The following is a 27,528-nucleotide window of genomic DNA, read 5'->3' as shown; positions in this document are numbered from 1 at the left end:
CTATTTGTAGTTTTTTAAGGAACCTCTATACTGTTCTCCATAGTGGCTGTATCAATTTACATTCCCACCAACAGTGCAGGAGGGTTCCTTTTTTGCCACACCCTCTCCAACATTTATTGTTTCTGGATTTTTTGATGATGGCCATTCTGACCGGGGTGAGATGATATCTCATTGTAGTTTTGATTTGAATTTCTCTAATGATTGATGATGTTGAGCATTCTTTCATGTGTTTGTTGGCAATCTGTATACCTAGAGTCTGTCATACAGAGTGAAGTAAGTCAGAAAGAGAAAAACAAATACCGTATGCTAACACATATATACGGAATCTAAGAAAAAAAAAAAAGGTCATGAAGAACCTAGGGGTAAGATGGAAATAAAGACACAGACCTACTAGAGAATGGACTTGAGGATATGGGGAGGGGGAAGGGTAAGCTGTGACAAAGTGAGAGAGTGGTATGGACATATATACACTACCAAATGTAAAATAGATAGCTAGTCGGAAGCAGCCGCATAGCACAGGGAGATCAGCTCGATGCTTTGTGACCACCTAGAGGGGTGGGATAGGGAGGGTGGGAGGGAGGGAGACGCAAGAGGGAAGAGATATGGGAACATATGTATGTATAACTGATTCACTTTGTTATAAAGCAGAAACTAACACACCATTGTAAAGCAGTTATACTCCAATGAAGATGTTAAAAAAAAAAAAAAAGAAATGACACCGAGATAAACAAAAGTTATCTGTTGACTGTCTTTTATTTCACATTTGCTATTTGTGGAGGAGTGTCATATACATAAATATTTAATGTCACACTGCTTCAGTGACATTAGTATGTAGTGTTTGTACCCATGTTTTTATCTGTTCACCTGTATTGCAAGGTGTTGGGACAGGAGGAGTGTTTTAGCCTCTTCGTATTATTTACATGGCTTGGGTGCTTAGTAGGCACCCAAGGCATGTATGTGAGGTGCTGCTGGGAAACAGTAAGGCATTTTTCTTTGCTTTTTTTCCCCCGATTTCTGAATTTGGAAGGAAAAGTAGGTTAGAGTGGGGTTAGATGTGAGCTAGCAAGAACTGGGAGAAAGAGGGTTGGGGGATCCTGGGAAAGCCCGGGGTGGGGCTGTGTGACCAGCTTCCCAGTTACTCTCCTGCATCCAGTGGGGGCTTTGCAACTGAGTCTTCCTCTCCACCTCATTTCCTGGTCCTCATATTGAGAGATAATTGGGCATCGTGTGGATAAGCAACCATAACCTCCTCGCAATTCCTTGACCACAATTCCAAACAATGACCTTTACCTTCACCCCCCTTTAGCCACAAACTCCTTGGATATCATCTACACCACCTGTGAGAGCCAATACTCTGCTCTGAGCACAGCCTCCTACCATTGCTGCTCTTTCATACTTACTTCCACTAAACCTGTTTTGTTTTGTTTTTAGATTTGAAGAGAGATTATTATTTTTTTCATTGAGGTATAGGTGATTTACAATATTGTGTTAGTTTCAGGTATACGACAAAGTGATTTCATTATACATACATATGTATATATCTATATTTTTTCTATTCTTTTCCATTATAATTTCTTATAAGGTATTGAATATAGTTCCCTGTGCTATGCAGTGGGACCTTGTTGTTTATCTGTTTTATATATAGTAGTGTGCATCTGTTAACCCCATACTCCCAATTTATGCACCCACCTGCCCCCCTTTGGTACCCATAAGTTTGTTTTCTGTGTTTCTGAGTCTGCTTCTGTTTTGTAAACAAGTTCATTTGTACTATTTTTTAGATTCCACATATAAGTGATACAACATTTGTCTTTCTCTGCCTGGCTTCACTTAGTATGATAATCTCTAGGTCCATCCATGTTGCTGCAAATGGCATTATTTCATGCTTTTTTGTGGATGAGTAATATTCCATTGTATATATGTACCACATCTTTGTTATCCATTCATGTGTCCATGGACATTTAGGTTGCTTCCATGTCTTGGCTATTGTTAACAGCACTGCAGTGAACATTGGGGTGCATGTATCTTTTCAAATCATGGTTTTCTCTAGATATATGCCCAGGAGTGGGATTGCTGGATCATATGGTAACTCTATTTTTATCTTTTAAAGGAACCTCCATACTGTTTTCCACAGTGGCTGTAACTAATTTACATTCCTACACCCTCTCCAGCATTTATTATTTGTAGACTTTCTGATGATAGCCATTCTGACGGGTGTGGGGTGATACATCATTGTAATTTTGATTTGCATTCCTCTAATAGTTTTTTTTTTTGTTTGTTTTGTTTTTTTTTTTTGTTTTTTTTTTTGTTTTGTTTTTGCGGTACGCGGGCCTCTCACCGCCGTGGCCTCTACCCGTTGCGGAGCGCAGGCTCAGCGGCCATGGCCCACAGGCCCAGCCGCTCCGCGGCACGCGGGATCCTCCCGGACCGGGGCACGAACCCGCGTCCCCTGCATCGGCAGGCGGACTCCCAACCACTGCGCCACCAGCGAAGCCCCCTCTAATAGTTTTTGAGCATATTTTCATGTGCTTTTTGGCCATCTGTATGTCTTTTTTAAAGAAATATCTATGTAGATCTTCTGCCCATTTTTTTGATTGGGTTTGGATTTTTATTATTGATTTGTGTGAGCTGTTTATATATTTTGGAAATAAAGCCCTTGTTGGTCACATCATTTGCACATAAAAAAAAAAAAAAAGAAAGTGAAATGATAGGGAATTCCCCAGTGGTTCAGTGGTTAAGACTCTGTGCTTTCATTGCCGAGGATGCAGGTTCGATCCCTGGTTGGGGAACTAAGATGCCACGAGCTGCATGGTGTGGCCAAAAAAAAAAAAAAGTGAAATGACAACCTACAGAAGGGGAGAAAATATTTGTGAATCATATATATCTGATACGGATTAAGTATCTAGAATATATAAAGAACACTCATAACCCAACAACCAAAAGACAAACAACCCATTTTTTTTTAAATTTAGGACTAGAATAGACATTTCTCCAAAGAAGGTACAGATGGTCCCTGACTTACAATGGTTCAGCTTTATGATGGTGTGAAAGCAGTACACGTTCAGTAGAAACCATACTTTGAGTACTGAATTTTGGTCTTTTCTTGGTCTAGTGATATGTGGTCCGATCCTGTCTCGTGATGCTGGGCAGCAGCAGTGAACCACAGCTCCCATCAGCAATGTGATCACGAGGGTCAACAATCGATGCACTGGCAATCAGTCTCTACCCAGACAACCATTCAGTTTTTCACATTTAGGACAGTAGTCAATAAATTACGTGAGATATTCATGTTTAGATGACTTTGCGCAACTGTAAGCTAATATGTGTTCAGAGCACATTTAAGGTAGGCTAGGCTGAGCTATAATGTTCAGTAGGTTAGGTGTATAAATGCATTTTCAGCTTATTATATTTTCAGCTTACAGTGTGTTTATCGGGACATGACTCCATCATAAGTCAAGGAAGATCTGTATACTGATGGCCAGTAAGCACATAAAAAGATGCTCAGCATCATTAATCATTAGAGAAATGCAAATCAAAACCACAACGAGATACCATATCACATCTACTGGGATGGCTATTATCAAAAACAAATAAAATGAAAAATAACAAGTGTTGGCAAGAGTGTGGAAAAATTTGGAACTCTGATACAGTGTTGGTGGGAAATGTAAAATGTGGTACAACCACTTTGGAAAACAGTTTGGCAGTTCTTCAAAAAGCTAAACATAGAATTACTAAATGGCCCAGCAATTCTACTCCTAGGTATATACCCAAAAGAACTGAAAACAGAGACTCAAAGAGCTACTTGTACTTGTATGCCAGTGTATCCACCCATACACATCCTGAGCCTTCTTAGTCCTTTGAATGAAAGCTGATTTGGCATTTTAATAAACCTGTGTTTTAAAGGATCTTTCATAATTAGCATATCAGAAACTTTGCTCTACCAAAGTCTACAGTTTCAGAGTAAACAGAATGCCTAGAGTGTAATAACTTGTGGGATGAAATCAATAAATGAACATTTTCCTCATTTTTTATTGTGATAAAATATAAAGTTTACCATCTTAGCCATTTTTAAGTGTACCATTAAGTGGTTATTAAATATATTCACACTGTTGTCCTTTTGTAACTGGCTTATTTCACTTAGCATAATGTCTTCACTTAACACAGCAGGTTTATCCATGTTGTAGCATGTGTCAGAATTTCCTTCCTTTTTAAACCTGAACAATATTCCATTGCACATATTTAACACATTTTGCTTATCCATTCTTCTGTCAGTGGACACTTGGTTTACTTCCACATTTTAGCTATTGTGAATAATGCTGCTATAAAAATTGGTGTACAAATAATTTCTTCGAGACCTGCTTTCAGCGCTTTTGGGTATATACCCAGAAGTGGAATTGCTGCATCATATGTTAATTCTATTTTTAATTTTTTTTTTAATAAATTTATTGTACTTATTTATTTATTTTGGCTGTGTTGGGTCTTCGTTGCTGCACTCAGGCTTTCTCTAGTTGCGGCGAGCAGGGCTACTCTTTGTTGTGGTGCGCGGGCTTCTCATTGAGGTGCCTTCCCTTGTTATGGAGCAGGGGCTCTAGGCGCGCGGACTTCAGTAGTTGTGGCACGTGGGCTCTAGAGCGCAGGCTCAGTAGTTGCAGTGCACGGGCTTAGTTGCTCCGCGGCATGTGGGATCTTCCCTGACCAGGGCTCGAACCCATGTCCCCTGCACAGGCAGGCAGATTCTTAACCACTGCACCACCAAAGAAGTCCTATTTTTAATTTTTTGAGGAACTGCCATGCTATTTTCTATAGCGGCTGCACCATTTTACATTCCCACCAACAGTGCACAAGGGTTCCAATTTCTCCACATCCTCTCCAACCCTTGTTTTTTTCTGTTTTTTTGACAGTAGCCATCCTAATGGGTGTTAAGTGGTGTCTCGTAGTTTTGACTTGCATTTCCCTAATGATTAATGATATTGAACATCTTTTCATGTGCTCGTTGTCCATTTTTATATCTTCTTAGGAGAAATGTCTGTTCAAGTCCTCTGCCCATTTTTGAATTGTGGTGTTTGTTTTTTTGGTGCTGAGTTTTAGAAGCTCTATATATGTTCTGAATATATATTCCTTTATCAGACATATGATTTGCAAATATTGTCTCCCATTCTGTGGGTTGCCTTTTTACTCTGTTGAAAGTATCTTTTGATGCACAACATTTTAAATTTTTCATGAAGTTCAATTTATTTTTTCTTTTGTTACCAGTGCTTTTGGTGTTATTGATGAATGAAATTTTAACCAGTTAACTCATGGTATGTTCAATATTGCTGTAGATTTTCTTTTTTCAAAAACAGGCAAACCAAGGGGCTTCCCTGGTGGTCCAGTGGTTAAAACTGTGCTTCCATTGCAGGGGGGCGTGGGTTCAATCCCTGGTCTGAGAACTAAGATCCCGCATGCCACACATGGTGCAGCCAAAAAAAAAAAAAAAAGGTTAAAAAAAACACCAGGCAAACCAAGATTTTTGGGGGGTTAGAAAACTCAACACTACCATCTTACCTAAAGAAACACTACCAGGTTGTAATAATCAATGAGAATTTGGCTTTTTTTCTAATGCAGTAACTACAGCAGTCTCTGTGATTATAATACATTTTATACATTTGTAAGAAAAATACAGTAATTTTCTAATGATGACTTTGTCACAAGCACTTCTGTTTTTTAATATTAGTGTATAAAAAGAACTTATATGAAAAGGGAGATCCTTAAATGGAACAATACATCAGAACTTTTTATTTTAAACCAAATTATCTCAAAATTTTCAAAAAAAATAATTTTATATAGATGACAATATCAGGGCCTTTTGCCCATTCCAATCCATGCTTATGACATCATTTTATGAATAAGATGAAATCAAAGTGAGGTGAGATGGACAAATTCAGAAAAGACAGAATTCACTAGTGTTTTTGCGTATTGGCATGGCAATTTGCCTTTTGTAGGATGAAAATAGTAATTGCTCATTTTTAAAAATCACAGAGGTTATGCATCTCCCCAGAGCCTAGAAAATATTCTGTACTTCTTAACTCCCAAGTCTTGTTTCGGCCGCACAGCTTTCTCACTGCTCCTGTTGCATTCAGGGTCGTCTTGGCGACTTCATCTGAAAACATTATATGTTATTAACATACAGGGTTTCGGAGTGGAGGTGGAAGAAGAGAAGGGTGTTAATTCAGATGTTATGAAACTGTAATAATGCTATTATTTAAGACACTTATTTGGGTATGTTTATACTTTGTAGTTTTATAAATAAGCCCAAGGGGCTCCTCCTGGTTGTCACAATCCTCCTTGAATCTCGTATCCTGTCTGTCTCTTCCTATCCGACAGTAGAATTGATGTCGCTCTAATCCCTGGAAGTTTGGAACTAATGAACTGACTGCTGAGCTGCTGCCACGGAGCTTGGTCCCAAACTATACTGTACTTCACACTCGATTTATTCTCCAGATGGCGAGACTGTGCCGCCCCGCCGCGAGGGACCACCTCTTCCACTGGAGTGTAAAAGTGGACGGATGTTGTTTTCTTTGCAGATTTGATCATTCTGAGCTAGAAACTTGCAAGGCTGATTAGTTATTAGCTTTAATGGGTGCCAATTGAACCAACGGCACGCATATTTTCTCCTTTAATTTCAGAGTCTGCAGGTCTCGGTGATGGTTGATTTATCCACTTTCTTACGTCAGCAGAGCATGTCTCTTCCCCAGGTGATAAGAATCCGGTCTCTGAAATCATAGCACGCCTTGGTTCCTGGCCCAGACAGAGTCACATAATATGGTGGCTTATGTATAAGGACAAGTTTATTAGCCACCAGTCCACTGCACTGACCACAGCCCATGGCACGAAATATCAGTTGAATGTGGGAACTTTGGTAATACCACCTTTTAGGACCAGGGCCTGTGAAGAGTCTGACCTGTGCCAACTTTCTTTGTGGCCTTTGCAGAGCCCACCTCTGGAATCAAACATGCTACAAACACCCAAAGATAATTAGTCTCTGCAAAAATCTCATGTAACTGTCGAGGAAGGCCTTACATTCATTATTCCCTCTTTTCAGGTTGTCAGATTTTAGGAGGACAAGTTCATCCTACACTGAGAAATGCTTACCAAGGCTGTCCTGCAGTGTTAACACGTTTAGAGTGCAGTTCCTTCTAAACTCCATTTTGAACAACCTGTTTTGCTTCCAGAATGTAAGACCACCCAACCCCCAAAAACAGTTGTTTTTGAGTGGCCTCTTTTTGCCTTCATTTCCTTTTCCTTCTTTCTCCAGGGAGCATTTACCTCCCAATAATCTCAGCAGATCACCTGGATAGCCCTTCTGAGAAGGTGGTGTCTGCCAGGCCGAGTCTTACTAATCCCGCTAATGAGATGGCACTTGGAAGGATGGTCAGGGCCAAACAGGAGCCAAAGAAAAAGAGAGTGAAAGTGTGAAGGGAGCGAGGTGATGGAGATGAGAGAGATGTAAGAGACACGGTAGCAAGACGTAGGGCCTGTGATAGAGAGAGAACAGCATGAACAGAATTTCTTTCTTTTCACAACTGGTGGACTGTGGCTCTCTCTAGCTGAAGACCCAGAACTAAATTTAATTGTTCTTAGAAACTGCCTTCCTCTCACCCAACAGATGGCATGGGTGTGTTTGCTAGCATAGTAACATATTTCACCATTAAAATACCAAAAAGAAAAAAAAATCAACATGCTTGTTGGTTGGTGTAAATTCAGTGAAGTTGTTGGATATTTTGGGATACACAGCAGAGGGATGCACACTTCACTTATGTAAATTGTCACAAGCAACAGCCCGTTAATAAGGGTGTTGTATGGCAATATACCTCCAAAGCCATCATCTTTTTTTGGAAAGGTACAGAATGATGAAGTGGAAAGAACTTGGTTTTAATTCTGAGCCAGAAAGAGGAAAAAAAGTCTAATAAAATGCTGAGTATTCACTGCTCATTATTACAGCATGAAAAGTACTAATCAGATTATGCCTAAAATTGGAATGGGGTACTTCATTTGCAGCCAATTTCACAAGGGCTGAATTTTACTAAGTAAACCGGAATGTGCTGAAACCATGGCAATCTGACTTTACATAAAAATCACAAACAGGTTTAGAACATGAGCTTTGAACAAACAGTCCCCTTCGAATCCAAGTGAAACAACTGAACAGCTTAGAGGTCAGATTTTGTTTGACACCAACATGAACAATTTAGGAAGCTGATGTTGCCAGGGATGCTGCGTCCTTGAGCGCACATGCAGATTAAACTAGAGGATGGAGGTGATGATTCAAGTAACTCAAGTTTTTTGGGTTTTTAAAAAATAAATTTATTTACTTATTTAATTATTCTTGGCTGCGTTGGGTCTTCGTTGCTGTGCGCGGGCTTGCTCTAGTTCCGGCGAGCAGGAGCTACTCTTTGTTGCAGCGCGCGGGCTTCTCATTGCGGTGACTTCTCTTGCTGTGGAGCTTGGGCTCTAGGCACGCGGGCTCAGTAGTTGTGGTTCGCGGACTTAGTTGCTCCACGGCATGTGGGATCTTCCCGGACCAGGGCTCAACCCCGTGTCCGCTGTATTGACAGGAGGATTCTTAACCACTGCGCCACCAGGAAAGTCCCTTAAATAACTCAAGTTTTAAAATGCACTTCAGCCCAAACGATCTAGTTAGTTCCCTTCCATTTCCCATTCACTTTGTCCCAGCAGACCCTTTACAAGCCCAACCTGCCCTTGAAAGGAAACCTGGAAGTTGAAACTTTTCTGAGCTGAAGCCATCCCGGGTTTGTAGCTGTGCCAGGCTGCATGGAGCATAGCACATCTTGGGTTCTTTGAGGCTATAGATCTAGATACACACAGGAAGCATTTCTCTCGACAGCTGTCGATGGCCTTGGAACCATACTACTGAGTTGATGAGTTGACTTCTGACCTTCACCTTCAGGATCTTCCTATCCTGTGGCTGCAGCGAGAGGGCATGACAGAGCAAGTGGATGCATTTTATTGCTGTGGGACAGCCCACAGCAAGGTGTGGAACCAAGCCACTGTTGGCTGCATCCTTCCTCACTTTAGCTGGCATGAGCTCTCTCTTGCTTTTGTCTAAGCTTGGCATAATTATTGGCAGTCAGAGCTCAGTAAATCAGGACTCCACAGAGCTGTCTCAGACTGCTCCTATGTACTCTGCGTCCATCCGACTTGACAACTCTAAGCTGTTTTCCTCACACTGTTTAACTCAGACCACATTTGGAGGCCTTCCCTGCTTCCACCCGGTCATAGACCTACATCCGCCTGGTTTAAATCTACTGTCTTGGCTTGTCTCCTTGATTGGACTTCAACTCAATATTGGCTCAAATAATTATTTTTTCTCTCTGCTTTGGTTTATTATTTTCCTAGATAACAACTGCTATCCAAATGGCCATATATTGTTAAGACCTTTTTTTCCAAACTACATTCATCAGCAGTGAGAAGCTTTAAAGTTTTATTAGTATCATAAAAGCCCTTCCCAAATGAAGCTACTTTTGATAAGTGTTCATTCTGACCATGAGAATTTGTTGAGGGCTGTTGGCAAGTTGGAGGAATTTGGTTTTGAAACTGAAATTGGCAGGAAGTAATGACCTCAAGGGCTTTCTTTCCCTTGATTCCGACCCCCACGCCCCAAGTGCACTCCTCTCTCCCCAACCCCTGTCCCCGCTTCATCACCCCAACGCAAAGCCAGTAAATAACATGTTTGGTTTTATACAGTTTTTCTGGGGACAATTCAAATACTGAATCAGACTTTCAACCTTCAGCTTTTCTTAACTGTGGAGCAAAGCCTGCCAAATCAAAGAAAAAAATGTATTTGTCCACCACTTCATGAAGGGATTTCTTGGTGATATTATTGCCTTCCATCTGAATAAGCTGGAGCTTTTTTGTAGTGTGAAGTGTCATTTTCCTGTGAGTGCCTTCTTAATTGAATGTTAAGATTCAACTCAGTTGCAAAAAAATTTTTAAGTGAATAAAAATAGCATGACACATGTGGAAAGAGAAAAACAAATCCTTATTTTTTTCCCTAATGTGAATATGCTGGCAGTCCAGACTACCATTAATCCATAATTTCTTGTAGTTTCAATGTGTTTCTAGTTTCTTGTATTTATTCAATGAGAAAATGCAGGTAGAGCACTTAGCACCATGCCTGGTGCTTAGTAAATGCTCAATAAATGTTACCTATTAGTTATTTTACCTTTCCAATGGAAAGTAATGCTAATGCACAAATTGAGAACACTATTTATTTATTTATTTATTTATTTTTGGCTGCGTTGGGTCTTCGTGGCTGCACACAGGCTTTCTCTAGTTGTGGCGAGCGGGGGCTACTCTTCCTTGCAGTGCACGGGCTTCTCTTGTTGCGGAGCACAGGCTCTAGGCGCACGGGCTTCAGTAGTTGTGGCTCGCAGGCTCTAGAGTGCAGGCTCAGTAGTTGTGGCACACGGACTTAGTGGCTCCGCGACATGTGGGATCTTCCCGGACCAGGGATCGAACCAATGTCCCCTGCAGTGGCAGGCAGATTCTTAACAGTGTGTTACCAGGGAAGTCCTGAGACCACTATTTAGAGTTTCACCAACGTGCATTACAATGGCTTTCATCTCTGCTATAGTCATCTTGAGTGAAGTCTGGAAATCAGTCACTTGCCCATCAGACTGGACAACTCATTTCAAATACCAGTTATTTGGTGGACATAGTAGACATCGTAATGGTGCTCAGACTCTCCATCCACATAAGAGTTTCACAGACAGTTTGATTGTGTTTCTTCTCAATGATAAATAAACTTAGGAGTTACATTTTATCTACACTCATAGGATGAAGCTCGATTGAGAATAGTAAAAACTCTTGAAGACTTTGATCTGGGCCCAACTGAAAAGTGTGTAAGAATCAACTCAGTGTCCAGTGGTCTGGCCGAAGAAGATCTGCAGGCCCTCCTGCGGTCCCGGGTCCTTCCTTCCAGCCTGATGCTCCCGAAGGTAGAAGATCCTGAAGAAATCCAGTGGGTGAGTAGCTCATGCTTTGCTTTAATTAAAAACTCAGGAGAGGCTAACAAGGAATAGCAGAAAGGAAGGATTTGGGTGCTGTAGGTTTTGAAAATGCATACACAGAGCCGAGAGAAAGGGAACTGAGAAAAAGGAGCAGGTCCCAAAGACCATTTCCTGCACACAAGGAGAACCTGGCTTTGCCTAAGTGTTCACTGGAACAGCTCTGCACTTGAAATGATGCTTCTGCTGCCTTAACAGATCTGTGGTTTAGACAGAACAGCCTCCTCCAGAGCAGCCCCTGGAAACCAGCTTACCTGAGACTACACCCAGCCAGGCCCTAAACCTCCACCTGGAAGAGCAGTGATTTGCATACCTCTTAGGCAGATTCATTTGAAGTCATCAGAGACAGTGAAAGCACATTAGCTGCAAAGGAAAAAATGAACCTAGAGGAGGAGAGGAAAAGGTCACTCCTTGGGGCAACTATAGGAAGAGACAGGAAGCTTTTAACTAGTGGTTTTAATTAGCACAGATATTATTTCCTGAACAGTTTTCTAGTTCATCCTTTTTAAATTGCTGACAGGTGTGTTTGTTTCATGACAGACTTTTCAGCCAATAAACCCTTGGCATGTCAGATTACTTAAGAAAACTTTGAAATGGGCCTAATTATACTATGATTGTTTTAATTGTTAAAGTGGGGTGGAGGTTGCAGGGTGAGGCTAGATTTTATTTAGGGGCTGCAGTGATTCTGCAGATCTCTGCCGAATACAGTACGGTTCCACTGTGCCACTCCTGAGAGGAGGGCCCGTGGCACCCAGGTGCTGGAAGCATGGTAAGGGCGTGTGGACAGTGGTGATTTTGATGCCACATCTAGGGTGATCCCTGAGTCTATGGCTACAACTGTAGCAATACGCCGAGTTCTAGTTGTGGCACCCAAATACATTGCTCACCTTTTCCGTGTATGTAGCTATGTTGGCTCTGTGCTTTCCAGTGCCATGGCTGCCTGCCACATGTAGCTACGGAGCACCTGAAATGTGGCCAGTCCAAATTGAGATGCGCTGTAAGATACACGGGACTTTGAAGACTTCATAGCACCTTCCCCCGAAAAAAGAATGTAAATTATCTCAATAATTTTTATGTTGATTACATGTTGAAATGATAATATTTCAGATATATTGGGTTGAATAAACCTCTTATTAAATTCACCATCTGTTTCATCTTACTCTTTTAATGTAGCTACTAGAAAGTTTAGAATTACACATATAGCTACCATTATTTTTCTGTCCGTCAGCTCTGCATTGGTGTCTTCCTGAAGACCTTCGTTCAAGGTCCCATATTTACTTTCAAAACTGGAGCTCTTCTCAGCAAGGTCACCCCTCAGGAGCTGGGAGATCCTAGTGATAGCAGGTTAATGTCCTCAAGAGTTCCTGCCCCATTCGAATGTGTCTTAAGTTGATTGAAATGGAATCTGAAGTCACTGTTCCCTTTTGGTTTCATAGTTAGTGCCTATTTATCACCGTTATTACCCCTCATTTGAGAGGGGAGTGCTCACCCCGGCCTTCAGCTAAGGCCTCTGTTCACTGTTTTAAATCCTTGGATGTGAGGAACATACCGAAATCTAAATAGGATTTCTAGTTAACAGAAGTCTTTTGGGCTGTTTATTTTTTCCTCTCCGTTTGTATTTATGTGAAGCATAAAACCCAGAGCCTGATGCACAACTGAAAGATGGGCTTCCTTGTTTTCTTTTGTGTGAGAATCTCTTGCTGGCCTTTTGTCGCTAGTGTGGGTTCTTGTTTGACTGGCACGGCTTATTGGACTATAACAAGCGTGACTCGGCCTCCTTTGTCGTGGGACAATTCTCCCACAAATCCCGAACAGGGTGCATTCTTCCAACACACTATTGGGTGTGCACTGGAATTGAAAGAATTGCTGAGCCCTGCTACTTCATCTCCTCCCCAATCTCTTTGTGATTTTCCCCCTTCTTTTCCTCCCCCCACGCCCCCAGTCCCCTCCACCTCGCTGAAATGAACACTTTACCAGGCCGGAAACATTTAATCGTCTCCTTTTGAAAAAATTAATTGAAACTCCTCCACTAGTTACCTTTTGTGTTAGTACTTAATGCAATTTTTTAAGAAAGAAGGGGAGGAGGAGGAGGAGGATGGGCTAGAATGTTTAATTTTTAAATATGCCCCTATTGCCTTAAAAACAAAAGGCGTTAGAGATTTTTCACACTAGGAACAGGGATATTCCCTGTTGTAAAGGATATTGTAAAGGATTTACCTAGTTTTCAACTCTACAGTTTTTGGGGTTATAACCATTATCACAAAGAATGGGGCAAGTAACACTGAAAGTTTTCCTTTTTTTAACAAGAAAAACAAAATTCCTCCAGTGCACAGGTAACACCAAAATCACTAATATTTTACCACCCATTTTCTAGCTTAAATGTGCCATAAATTAGGTTTTATTTTCATTTTCGTGGAATACTATACATTTTGTCCCCTGAAACTGTAGCCTTCTCTTCCTTCTTGCTATTTTGGTTGAGTTATTCCTTCCCTTGTAAAGTTGCTAAGGAGGCGATGATCATGGTGTCGAGGAAGGGAGGGGCAGCGGGAGCAACTGGGAATAATTCTTCATTACTGAAAGCTGTGATTTATTTTAGCCTAATTGTAAAGTTACTGCAAATCGCTCAAAAGCTTTTTAAAGATCCCAGTGATTAGATTTTTTTTGGTTGGGGAGGGAGGTGCTGCACGGGCAGTGGGGGGGGGGCAGCTAAAAGGGGAAATAACACCTCTAATCCTGCTTCTGGTAAATAGGCTGCCAGCCTTTAAAATGAGTTTCCTTTCTATTAGTCAGAATATTATGCTAAGCCTTAAGCATTAGTTTTTTTATGTTGCCATAGCAGCCCTATTCCTGCAGGGTGGTGACCTGCGATGATTACAGTACAAAGCTTATAGGGTCTTGAAACCCCCTTTGAAGATGAAAAGTCTTTGATGGTTTATATTTATGCAAATCTCTTAGATATGATTTACCCAACTGAGACTGAATGGAGAGATGATTAAAATTCCCTTTTCCTTTGATATCCATTAATGGCTGAATATTCCTTAAATTTAAAATGGATATATATGTTTTTATCTTTATTTACAAAAATAGTTTTTTCGTACCTGTGTGTTTTTTTTTATCTCCCCACATCTTATTAGATCTAGATAGACATAATAGATTTACAATTTAGAGTGTGGTGGGGTTTTTTTTTTTCTCCTTTGAAAGGGGTGGGGGGGAGATCTGTGCAAGAGCTTTTGTATGTTTCCAGATGATAGATTTTGGAATTTGGGCTACCCCACTGGCAGCACAGAGCTAGCTGTGAACTGGTCTCATGGAAAAAATTGGCGAGCTTTGGTCTTCAAAGAATTAAACTTCCTTTTTAAGGTCTTCCTAGGTAAGCTAAAAAATTATGAAGAAAAACCTCCGAACAAAGGGTAGTGTTGCTATAATGAATAATATGGATTCCACGTAGAAGGCTTCTGAACAGTTACACCGATGTCTGTGCAGGGTCCGAAACAAAACCAGAATGGCAGGTAGAGCAAGCCTTCATTGTTTTAGGGGCCTGCCACATGCACTGAACGAAGGGAAGGCGAGAGGCCTTAAGTAAAAACCTTTTCAAGGAAAGCATTTAAACTTGAGAATCTCTCCTTCCACCTCTTAACTCCTAGGCCTCAAATTGCGCCTTCAGAAAAAAAAACAATTTTTAATGCTTGAGGTTTTACTATTTAGTTTGCTGGGAACTTTGTTACCTTTTCTCTTTGGTCTTTCCTCTGTTTTTTCCGTTTTTTTTTTTTTTTTTTTTATTCTTTGTGTGGATGAAAGAGGCTGGGATATTACTTCCTCAGGTCAAAGACTTAAATACTACTTCTATTCTACAGTTCAATGATTGTACATTTTTTTTCCCCCACTAGTCACCTATGACACTTTTTATTCTAGTTTTCAGACAAATTTTCATTCTACTTACAAGGCCGAAAACTTGAACAACCTATGAATTTAATCCCTTTTGTGGAAACTGCAATGGGTTTGCTCAATTTTAAGGTAAGGAAACCATAATGTGGCTAGTAAGTTAGTATTTTATTTATTACCTAAAGAGAACTTTTGTTTTCAACTTTAACATCTACTTAAAATATTTTTCTAGAAAGATTTATAAGCAAAGTAAACCTTGAGCACCATTTATTATCTGTAATAACCAAAACCAGGCTGTGAGCATCTTAGAAAACAAAGAAATAGACGCAGTAGCAAGGAAAAACTTCCTCGTCCTAAATATTTAAATGAAATATTTATATATTCCTGGCATTAATTTTAATTAAATAATCACTATATAAATTTTTGCTGTGAATTATTACATTTATAGAATAAATGTACATGAACATTTGTCACCCTTACGAATTAACTTTCAATTATTCTTTTGTAACAATTGCCTTTTATTGGGAAATTATCAGGCCTCTTTGTAGCAACATAATCTATAATGTCTAATACATAAGATTACTATTTTTGAGTTAGTATACACACTAATTTGTACTATATTATTTCAGTTTGCCACATTAGAACATAAAATATTTCCTAATATACATTCAGGAAGATTAGCTGAGCCAAGCATTTTCACCATTGTATGGCTGCATTAAACTATTTGCCTTAGCGAATTCATAGCTAGCTTGTTTCTTCCTCTTTATCAGTGGCCATTTAAATTGTTTTCCAAAATATGCCTCATGTTCCACCTGACCTGTGAACATCATCACTGTAGTACCCCAGGACCAAGGGCAGGAGAGAAGAAATACCTAAAAACAAAAACAGATAGTTGAACTGTACTGGAGAGATAATATGTGAGCAAAGGCTCCGAGAGGAAACTTTGAGAGACCTACTGGCCTATGCAGGAGGGGCAGAGTGCAAATGTTTGGGGAGCTGCTTCAGGCCTCGTGATCAGCGTGTTTACACCACTAAGCACGAATCCTTCCAGCCTGCCCTATATGCGTTGGGAATATAGTCAATGCATATTTCTTAGATGCAACTAGATTCATACAGTGATTTCATTTTAAGCGCTGATTTGCCATTTTATCCATAATACACTTAGAAGCACTCACAGCCCCTGAAATTAATCAACAGTGTCCTCGCCGGTTCCTCATGTCCTCCCCACCCACATATGTTAGCATGCTTTCTCTCCACCTTTGGAGCATCACAGTCCTGTCTAAGATGACTATCATTCATCTTTAATTTCACAGAGAAATGTCCAAGTTGCTTATTCATACATCTTGGATGACTTATTGCATTTTTATTTTCCCCTCTGGAGTTGTAGATTTTTGTATTGTTTGTCTTTAATCCTGAGACCATTTACTAAGAAATCTTGATCCCAATGCAAATAATCCAATTAGTTTGATTTTTAAATTCTTTCCTTTTCTCCTGTGGTTTTATGTTTATTGTTGGAGGGTCTCTTAAAGCAAAAACAAATTTTGGAAGAACAGAAATAACTTACAGTCCAATCAAAATGAGTTAACTTGAAAGTTTCTCTAAAGATTGGATGAACTAAAACTTGAACATTATAAATGTATTAATATATACTACTAACTATATTAATATAATCCATTAAGCAAAGCAAATATATGCAACATACTTACTTTGGACAATATTAAATACCTTTTGAAAGGGGTGAATTGGGGCTGCATTTTCAGGACTGCTTTCAGCTAAACTGTGTTAAGAGGTGGAGCTTTCTGTTACTGAAATATACCATGCTGCTTCTCTCTAATGGGTGCATTTCTGTGAGCTCTGGTTCTGTTCTGCTCTTTTACAGGCAGTGTGTGAAGAAGCACTAAAGAACGGGCCTCAAGTGGGTCTTTTTCTAGATGCAGTCGTTTTTGGAGGAGAAGACTTTCGCGCCAGCATAGGTGTCAAAGACATGTTTCTCTTCTCATTCTCTCTGTGCATATGTGTATATATTTTTTCTTTGCCCCTTCAAGAATGGGCATTTACATGACAATATATATTTGCCAACCATGACAATGGTTTTTCAGCTGAATGGGAAATACTTCCTGATAATTTAGGGCACCTCATAGCTGTCCTTCTTCCAGAACACTACATCATCACTTCCGTTCATTTATAAAATAACTAATAAAAAGCCTGTCGTAGCCTCATACATGTTCAGGCATATATGACGTCTACTGTGTTCATAATAGCTACATTATGTGAACAGCCTCTCTGTTGCTTAAATGTGTTGTTTTCCCATCAGCCAGACGGCTGTCTAAGCTTCTAACACAAATTTAAGGCAGTTTCACATTGCTTTGATGAATCATTTTCTACATTAAAGGAAGTATGTAAAAATTTAAAATAGATCTTAAATTCCCCCTAAAATATATTTCAGAACCCCTTTATTATGAAATATTTATTGAGATAGTATGCTTGTTTTCACTGATCTTCCCCATCCCTTGGGCACTATGTCTTTGGTCTGGGTGCATGTATAACTAACTAGAGGCTGTGAGTGCATCTAGAAAAGAGGCCAAGGCCACAAAGTGTTTTCAGAACACCACTCCCAGTGACCTGAATGCAAGAGCTTTCCCTGAGCAGTGATATGGCCCAAATATAAACAGTGACAGTTACCCCACTCCTGGGGGAAAAAGAGGAACCAGTCTTTCCAGGAGACTTATGTGTATCCAACAGCTCAGTGGACACTTTCTGCCTCCCTCAAAATCAGTGTCCTTGCATTCCCCCAAGTTCCCCTTCCACACCCTGAAGCTGCAGTATTTGGCTCAGAACCTGTTATGACATGGCATTACAACCACAGCACACGAATTCTGTGCTCAGTGATGGAAGTTAACTATTTCCATGCACAGCTGTTTGGCTACCTTTTATGGTGCTATCTTTGGACTGACACTTTCTGAGCAATGGCAAGAAGGAAGAAATACACCGGAGTCCTTTGTGACCTATCAAGTCATTTGTGTCTAGCTCCTGAGATAGGGAAGGGGGCTTTTCTTAATGCACGTGCAAGTAACTACGTGAAAAGATGCCTTGCAAGATAAAGAGACACATGTGAGATTTAACTCTGCCTCCACATAGCCCTCTCTTCATTTATATTTGAATCATCATTTCGCTAGGGAGAAATCCCCAGGCAAACAGAGATGTCTTTACAAACGGCGTTTTTATAATAGATATCTAGGTCCAGTTTCCAAAGTTAATGTCTCCTTTCTCAGTCAACGTTCTGTTTTCAGGTGCAACAAGTAGTAAGGAAACCCAAGATATTCTCTACGCCCGACAAAAGATTGTTGTTGTAGCAAAGGCCTTTGGTCTGCAGGCCATAGACCTGGTGTACATCGACTTCCAGGATGGAGAGGGGCTTCTCAAGCAGTCGAGAGAAGGAGCTGCAATGGGATTTACTGGTATGATTCTTGATAATATCTTAGAAAGCAGTATCTAGATTAAGCAAACATTCCAGAAAAACAGAAATTTAACCAGGAACTGGTGTTTCTAATGTAGCCAGGTGTCTCATATACTTATTCCATTATTTGAAACATGAAAAAGTTATCCAGGACCAGAACCTGCCAAACAAATTGTCATGTTTGTCTTTGGCTCCACAAGTCAAAAAATAAAGCACTCGTTTTAGTTTCTTCTAATATTACTTACCAGTTTTTTCTGTCCTCTTAAGTATTTTGTTGCAGTTTTTGCTGACACGAGGGGAGGGATGAGGCCATTTTAGAAGTGTTTTTGAGGGAACTGCCATAGAATTTGAGTTGATGGGGAGAAAAAAATTTCCTCAGATATTCAAAATATTAATTTATTTCTGAAAAAAATTTAGTGGTATCTTCTTTGTTGTTGTTTTTTTTAACTCATAACTAGCTTTTTATTCTTCTGGCACTTCAAGCCCCTCCTTACTCTCCCATCCCCCAGTAAGTGTCTGTGCACCTGGTGACACCTTTGGGCATTGACTGGCACTAAGATCAGTGGGTCCTCGAAATCCTGTCCTGGAGAACAGGCAGATATCTGTTGATTGGTGTGCCCAATCACTCAGATACCCAGGAGCCCAGGGAGCAACCGAAAATTGTATTTTTGCAACAGAAATCTATTTTTTGAAAAACCACAATACGATTCTATACACAAACACATGTCAGCAGTTTCACACACACACACACGTACACAACCATGGGTAAAAAACACCATAAGCTCTTTTATTCTTATTTGTTCTCCTGCTGCAAGTTCTAAGGATATCCTGATCAGAGATGCACCCAAAAAATAAGGAAAAGAGACAAGCATCCATGCTATTCCTTTTGTAAATATTTTTGAAATGTGTTCATTTAGAGGTTAATGAAAGAAACATTTCATAAAGTGACCTTCAATGTAAAAGATACCTTCGTGGATGTTAATTTAACCCAAAGTAAAATTGAAAGACTGTAGAAACCATTTTAGTGTTACAGTAGAATTAAATAATGCTCTTACCTTTGTGTTTGTGTTTTTAACATAAAGAGTTAAAATGTGATTCCCCCAATTTGTTAAATAAATAAATAAATGTCTATTATAGAGAAATATTTCTCAATCATCTGAGCTATTAATAAATGAATCCTCCCTACATTTAATAGTGACTGAGAAAGAAAGAGTCCCTCCACTGAATCCCTGGCATTGTCCTTGTCTCTGTGCCTGTGACACCTGCCTCCTTCCAACGACCTGTTAGGATGTGGCCCAAATGGAAAAGTTGGAGAAAAACTCCATGAAATCTATCTAACAGACCCCGATGTTGTTGGTCTAAGATATGTGGCTTTGGCTGCCAAGCAGCCAGATGTTGCTCTGAAATGGGCACTAATACAATAAAAAATAGAAAACACTAAATTGATGGGGGCCTCTCTCACCATCACTCAGGATAACCTGGGTGTCCTCTGCTTCCTCTGGGGTAAATGTTTGCTCCAGAACTTATAAGGGAGTTTGAGAGTTTCTCCAAGAGACGGGACTGAATTAAATTGGTCCCTAATTCAATCGTAGAAGACAAGTTATTGCAAATCAGATTTAAATTTCTAGACTGTGCCCAACTCAGCATGAGGAGCTTACGGACTTGGCACTATTGTTTCTCAACAACAGGGAGTATTAAATCAGAAACAAAATGGAAGTGGGAGGGAGAGGGGAGAGGATGAGGAGGCACGGAGGGTACAGTGCCCGTTATATATTCAAGTGAACTAGTCAGTAAAGGAGGAAGCTAAACTTCAGAGCCATTTTGCAATTTTTAGAAAGAAGGTCTTTATTGTCCCAATTATATTTCTATACACCAAGAAAAGGTAATTAGTCTGATAATAAGATAGGAGATTATTTGTAGTATTTTTAAACAATAAATGCTTTAATGAGTATTTTAGACCACTCACGATCTGCTTGTCCTAATTATTTATCATTTAATTGCCATACTTTGGGCTTCGCGCAAGAAAGGAGAAAAGGAAGGAAAGAAGGAAGGAAAGAAAGGGGAAGGAAGGAAGGAGGGGAAGAAAGAAGGAGAGCTACACACCCTATCTGAAGCAAGTGGTTGAAAGTTTTAAAATTCAATAAAGTATTATGTTATCCATAACACTGATAAGGATCTGTGCTAATAAGGATTTTCTCGACTTTTAAAAATTAGATATTTTTTAATGAGTTGTAGGTTTTTTGAAACTTAGCCATGTAACAAACAGCTGGTTACAGTTTCTTTTCTGTATTCATTGTTTCATGAGGCCGCAATCCATGTAAATTGATTTTAAATCAATGCATTGGCTGTATAAATGACTATTAACTTTAGGAATTATTTTTATAAAAAGAAACCAAAAATAAATCTTAGAATAAATCTTTAACAGCCTACTTAGTCATCACAGTTATTCTAGTACTACATGCTGAGAAGAAAGATTATAAATATGAAGCACTATAGGTTTTCTTCTTTTTTGCAGTCTTTTGTAGAAGACAAAAGTGACACCGTCATACAGTTACCTAAAAGATTTGACAGGTATTGATTTAAAGCACGATATATCAAGTGATACTGTAAAAAGGATTTCATGGTCATAAATTTTAATGTCTTCCAATTTTGCACCCTCTCAGTAACTTGTCAATAACAACTCTTCTGTATAAAATATTTGCTTTGCTCCCACATGGCATTAAAGTCTGATGTTCAGTTGTTGGGATATATAAGATTTGACGAAAGATAACTTCACATATGGAGGTTCATAAATTTCTAAAACCTAACACATATCTTAAAATTAGCCTCAGTACCAAAATATGGCTACTTAAAAGCCATCATTAGTTTCACAGCATTGTAAATAGTTTATGTTTGCTTCTCAATTTATAGTGTCTGTACCAAGAAGTTCCCATGAAATCTGGCTTTTTACACATCAGTGTAAATTATGTACATAAATTATAAAATTCAGGACTAACAATTAGTACAAAATGACTACCAGAACTGACATCCTTTATTAATAATATTGTAACAACTGTTAGATTGCTTAAATATAATTTCAATATCTACTATTGAAAAAAGTCTCATTTGTCATCATTGATGTTATTTGTTCCCAGAAATTATTCCTCAAATAATTTAAAGCATCTTTATTTATATAAGATTTTAATGTTTTATTAGTATGCTGACAGATAATGAAATAGCAACATGAGGATGTTTTAATTATGCTACTGTAAAGAAAAGATATTGTTATATTTATTTACTTAAACTCTTTTTCATGAAATAGTAAAAAAATTTTTTTAGAAACATTGTTCTTTTTTCTATTTGACAGAATAATGACAGTAACAGGAATGCACCTTTTATAAAACATCAAGGATATAATTTGTACTGGCTATATGTTAAAGCAGCTATTTCAAAAGCAAAGCAAATTGATATGCCAACAAATATACTTAGCAGAGTAAATTATCATTAAGTGTACATTCATTTTTAAAGAACCAAATATGTCTATAATTTTATCATATAATAAAATATAATCTCATCATTATTATAACATTAAATTATGTTGCATTTTATCAATGACCTGATTAGATTCCACTCTTCCCTGATTGTTAAATAGTTTTTTTAATGACTACATGATTTCATAGAATCCTGTGACTCTTATCTTTGTATAATGTTTTTTTTTTTTTTTTTTTTTTGTATAATGTTTTAATTTAAGATTCCTTTTTAAAGCTTTTTTAAAACCGTTACTACAGAAATAAAATTTCTTCTGGGGTGTCTAAGCATCTGTATAAAGGAGAAATATCCAATCTTCATCCCATAAGCAAAAAGGGAAAATCTGAGGGGGTTTTTTTGGTTAGAGAAACTTTATGTAATTTTTTATTTAAACATTTTTAAATGGAGTAATCCAGAGATCACAGTGTTCAAATCTGCCTTCTGTTTTACTATACTGAATAAAATTTTTTTCATTGAAATCCAATTTTCTATTAGTGGTTAGAAGGGATACACTAAGTTCATCTAAAAGAAAGAAAATTGAATGTATTATTGTAAGACACTGTTGATATTAATATAGTTGTAATGTCTGCTTCTGTAAGCTTTATGAAAACCAACAGACCACTTTTAAAAGAAATCATGGAAGATGGGATAATGGTACAGAATAAGCAAAAGACAACTCGCAAAATTGGAAAGAATTAACATGTAATTTTTTTTCTACTTTAACTCAAAATAATCACTTTAATTTGCAGACATTATCCTTTTAAAGTTCCAGCCAAGCAGTTATTCAACAAGCTGCCTGGTCAATCCACCTGTAACTAAAAATGAGAGATTATCTGCTCTAAGATGGCATTTCTATAGGATCAGAAACACAATTACTCCCATTGTTGTATTTGTTCTTATGGGGTATTCTGGAAAAGCCTGCCTGATTGTGTTATTTTCTTTTTAAAAAGTTCTAAAAATAATTAGTTATTTTACATACAGACTGTAAGGCATTCAGGAGACTGGCGTGGTTGAGACATTTTGTTTGAACATGTGTTTGTTGTTTTGTGTTTCCGGTGTTATTAATCTTTCTGTAGGTAAGCAGGTGATACACCCTAACCAAATTGCAGTGGTCCAGGAGCAGTTTTCTCCTTCCCCTGAAAAACTTAAGTGGGCTGAAGAACTGATTGCTGCCTTTAAAGAACATCAACAGTTAGGAAAGGTAAATGTTTTGTTAATGCCTTGAAACATTGGTGAATCTGGCGTTTAAGATACTGTGGGGAAGAATGAAAAAATATATACTGTTTGAGTGGTTTTTAAAAACTCGTATTTTGAGGAGGAGGATATGTGTGGGCTTAGGGGGGACAACATTTATCACTGAGAAATTCACTTAAGGTAAATTTGCCCTTCCACGTTCCTAAATATTTCACTCACTGGATCTCAAGTTTCTCATTTTATTCTTTTCATAAACTATATTGGCAGCCTTAGAGAAAATAGAAGTCTGTTTAGTTTTACTCTACAGACCCGATGCAGCATTCATATGAAAATAATTTTAGATCAGAATGAGAGCAAGTTGTAATGAAATAAACACAGTTTGATCAAATGGTTCTTTTGGAGAGAAGAAATAAATTTCAAGTTATTTTAATTTGGGGAGAAAAAAGTACAAAAATCTCCGGTTTAGTCATTTAAGAGTGGGAGGTTGTATATGTGTTAGTACCAATTTCTGGACCTGAGATTTGGATAGAATAGAAAGCAAATTAACACTGGAGTATGGTTGTTCCTAATTTAGTGCATCATTGAGCCTCGCGTTTCCTGCTCTGTGGGTTTCTGCTATGTAAATATTGCAGTGGTGATGCACAATCTGTCTCCACTTTGTGCCAGTAACACTTAAATTAGGTGTCGCCTGAAGGAAGATTTTATGCTAGTTGCAGCATTGTCAGTTAATTATCTTAAAGGTTATTTGCAATAATACCGTTTGCCTCTTTTTAAGAGGATGGGGGGAAAGTTGCATTTATAAATCCATCCTAGAGGTTATATCTAAACCTGGCCTTGTTACTTACATAAGGAGTGAAGTTTTGATGCCTGTAATGCAAAAGTACTTAGGGGAGAAAGAATGTTGAAACATTATGAAGGTTCTAAATGTTAAACAGTACCTCCTACAAAAAAAAAAAAGAACAAAATTGGTTTTCAGTGGTGAACCGGTGACATCAGTGTGAGAAGTGTGGCTTACACTTTTCACTGGAAGTAAAAGCACCTAAAAATCCCAGGACTTTCGAAAGTAGGTAACAGTATTAAGTGGGTCACTCCCTCCCTCTCATTACCTGCCTTCAGCTCCAACCATGCTCGCATGCTCACCCTCACACACATTCAGGCTCATCTTTGCACAAACTTGCACTTAAATCAAAAGACGGAATATATGACACTGGAGACATCCCATTTGGACTATACCAGTTTCAGGATAAACAGCAACCTTTCGTTTCAAATCAGTAGTGACCATCAAAAAAAACATATTGCAGTGCATAAAAAGATTTTTTCAGTTGACATTATGTTTTATGTCCATTTCTATATCTTGATCCCAAAATCCAGATCCTCCATGAATAAATATAGGTATTTATTTAGAGAGAAGAGCCATATACTTTTACATTTATACATGCAAATAACTCCATCCACTCCCCTCTCCTGCATGCTTGCCTGTGCAGACACTCACTAAATGTTCTGTACCTCTGTGTGTGCCTTATGCCAGCTAAGGATATGTACCTGATAATACTTCCTACTGAAGTAAACTGAGGCAGGATGGGGACCATCAAAGCAGCAGACCAAGTAGAGTTCCAGTCTGGGCTAACACTGCCTTCTTGAACTATCTACACTGGGTTTCACATTGGATAAAATCGAAGGGCGCCACTGGCATTATAAGCAGCTAGAGGTATGGAAGAAGTTACCTAAGTTTCAGTAGCCAGCAAAGAAAATTCAAACTAGAAACACACTCTTTTACCAGCATTTAAGTTCCTGAATGAGGGAAAAACAGCACTTTTCCATTATATCTTGAAAGTGCTATTCCCAGGGAAAATTGCCCTAAAGTGTCCTTGCCTTTTGATGATGGCAACTTAGATGTTAAATTCTGAACTTTTTTTTTTTTTTTTTTAAATAAGAAATGCCCTCTTGTTGGGACATATGCTTTCACAACAGTGTGGTAGAATAGCTTTTCTTAACACAGAACCATAGAAATTAGAGCAGAAGGGAGACTAACTATTAGGTCATTTCTTCCCTGCCCCATTCGTGTAGGTTTGTTTCCTACAGCAAATTCTCCTGGTGCTTTGTCCAGCAAGGTTTAAATGATTCAAGTAATGGGGCTTCCAGTGGGGACATATGGTTATTTTATCCAGTCCGCATGTTTCTTTCACCTTGCCTATAAATTGGCTGGTCACAAAAATTGGGTCTGCAGGTAGGTGACTCTGGGTCTTGAGGGGTCTTGGGGTTTAAATAATGTAGGTTCTGTTTGTAAAGATTTAGTATAAATAGGTCGCTCAGTTGTATAAAATATTGCTTCCAACAAACATCTAATCTGTTTTATTTCAAATGTGACTCACTGATGAAAACATAAACCCTCGGATACTTTGTCCAGAGCACAGGTGACTCTCTCAACAATGGGAAACTGATGGTTTGTGTCCTAGTGAGATACTTATAAATTTCTAAAAGACCTTTTTTTGCCCTCTGATGAAAATTTCATTCAAGTAATGCTTTCAAGCAGAAATGACCCAAGAAGGCAAAATTATGTATCATTGTTTTTCTCTACTTCCTGCTCCCATCTTAAATTATATTCCGCCCTAAGATGAAAGGTATAGCTGAAGTTCACAGTTAGTGCTGGGTCATTAGTATTTTCTATAGTGATAATAATATTATTATTCAAAAATTAAAGTTCTGCCTTTTTTTTTCCTGTCTCCTCCAAATAACAAACTTCATGAGAATACTTAGATCACAAGTAGATAAATTATTGGGGTTTAGTCTTTAGTATCACGGGAATTTTTTTGTTCTGTATTAATTAAAAGTTCTAAGGAAATAAAGTTTGATGCCCTTAGTCTAATGTTGGCTAAAAAATACTTTACATTAAAAAATAATAAGAAATGACTATCTGCTCATGTAATCTGTCTCTGTTTGGCAGGTAGTGATACTTGTGACTGCTTTGTTTCAGGACACTAAAGATATTTATTTTCAGGCTAAAAAATTTTGTCTGGCATGACAGTCCCTATCATAAGAATTAGGGCTATAGATTGATATTAGGGACTCATTAAAATCTGTTGGAAAAAGTTTAAACATTCCACATGCTCTATGCTCCTATTTTAATTCCCATAAGCTAAAATATTTCTACTTTAGCTGACACCAGTTGTGAGGTATATATCCACACTGTTAATCACACTTGATTTTTTCTTTCATCCTTCCAGAAAAATATAATTTGAGATACAACCTGTATGTCATTAACTATTTTAGTCTCAAATTATTTGGTGAAATATTTTAGCCAGGATAAATCACTCCCATGTGATTTGTTTTAAATTTGTAAAGTATTTTCTTAAAAGTTAATTTCATTTTTGATGTCATTTTTTCGTAATAACAATGATTCCAATATTTGAAAATTCTCCATTCAGAACTGAATTTAGTATTGTTCATTTTAAAATATGATTTTAACACTTGTTTTGTTATTAACTAAGAACTGTATCTAGTATGAAATTGGATAATTGAAATCATCCCAAGCAAATAATTAGTTAATATTAGATGATATCAATAGAAACTGTAATTTGTATATAAGTAAATACATATACATATTTATACTATATACATATATTCATATATGTATGCTACTGAGTATTTTTTCACATCTATATTATAAACTCAGTGCTAAATTCATCACCTCTTAGGCAAAAATGACAGGTAAAGGAAATAGTCAGTTGCTTTTTTAAAATGATTGATAATCCCAGGAAATCCTACATTAAGAATTTACCATTTCTTTTCAAATGGTGGCTCAAACAGAAAAATATGAAAAAATAGCAAAAGGTATTAAGAATAGCAACATGTATTACATGAGATCGATCTTTAAAGGTACTTTGCTAGAATATTCATATTTCTGCAGTGTCTGGCTACCAATATAGCTTCATTTTCAGTATTCTAAGCGCTCTATTCATAGTAAATCTGTAAATGCTTAATTTGGTTTTGGAAGGATTTTGTTTAAATTTTTCAATATTTTTTGTTCATTATAGATTCACAAGCTGGGTAAAAACCGAGGAAGGGAAAGTGTCCACCTTTAAAATCTAGGTTCCACTAGTAATTATAAGGTCAAAAATAAGGTCACTAGCTGCCATAACAACTATAAACAACACACATAACTGATACATCCTAACTTCACTCAAGAGAGAGCAATAATGCAGATTAACATGTTTACATTAATAAGCAAATCCTCTATAGGAATATAAATTGGGAACTTATATCTTAATAAAGAAAGAAAAAAGAAAGAGGTTTTTTCCCTCATGTAAGTCTTTTCGTCTAGAAAATTACAAAGAATAATTCCCCCTCCCCAATATTGAAAGCAAATTATTTTCATAGGTATCTGATTACGGCTCAGACACCTTTCGTTTGTGTTTCCAAATGCAGGAC

The 27,528-nt window shown here is 38.1% G+C and overlaps 1 protein-coding gene across 9 annotated transcripts in view; it reads left to right on the top strand.

Moving 5' to 3' along the window:
* CLYBL (citramalyl-CoA lyase) overlaps positions 1-27,528 on the top strand; it is a 302,146-nt gene that overhangs the window by 231,399 nt on the left and 43,219 nt on the right. For 7 of the 9 annotated variants that reach the window (XR_016388643.1, XR_002645023.2, XR_016388644.1 and 4 more), the window contains exons 3-7: positions 10,830-11,018; positions 14,973-15,074; positions 16,822-16,915; positions 18,233-18,400; positions 22,983-23,107. Coding sequence is in view for 6 of the 9 variants with exons in the window: in XM_022576847.3 (XP_022432555.1) it covers positions 10,830-11,018; positions 14,973-15,074; positions 16,822-16,915; positions 18,233-18,400; positions 22,983-23,107 (678 nt within the window). In the remaining 3 variants the exon portion in view is untranslated. Of the gene's footprint in view, positions 1-10,829; positions 11,019-14,972; positions 15,075-16,821; positions 16,916-18,232; positions 18,401-22,982; positions 23,108-27,528 lie in introns of those variants that run through there. The other 2 variants (XM_089899405.1, XM_089899407.1) reach the window with 2 other exon arrangements.

Source organism: Delphinapterus leucas, chromosome 18 (assembly GCF_059928025.1).
Source record: "Delphinapterus leucas isolate spDelLeu-1000000601 "Yukka" chromosome 18, BTC_Dleu_Yukka2, whole genome shotgun sequence".
In the NCBI taxonomy this organism is placed as follows: Eukaryota; Metazoa; Chordata; class Mammalia; order Artiodactyla; family Monodontidae; genus Delphinapterus; species Delphinapterus leucas.
This window is presented reverse-complemented; position numbering and strand designations above follow the sequence as displayed.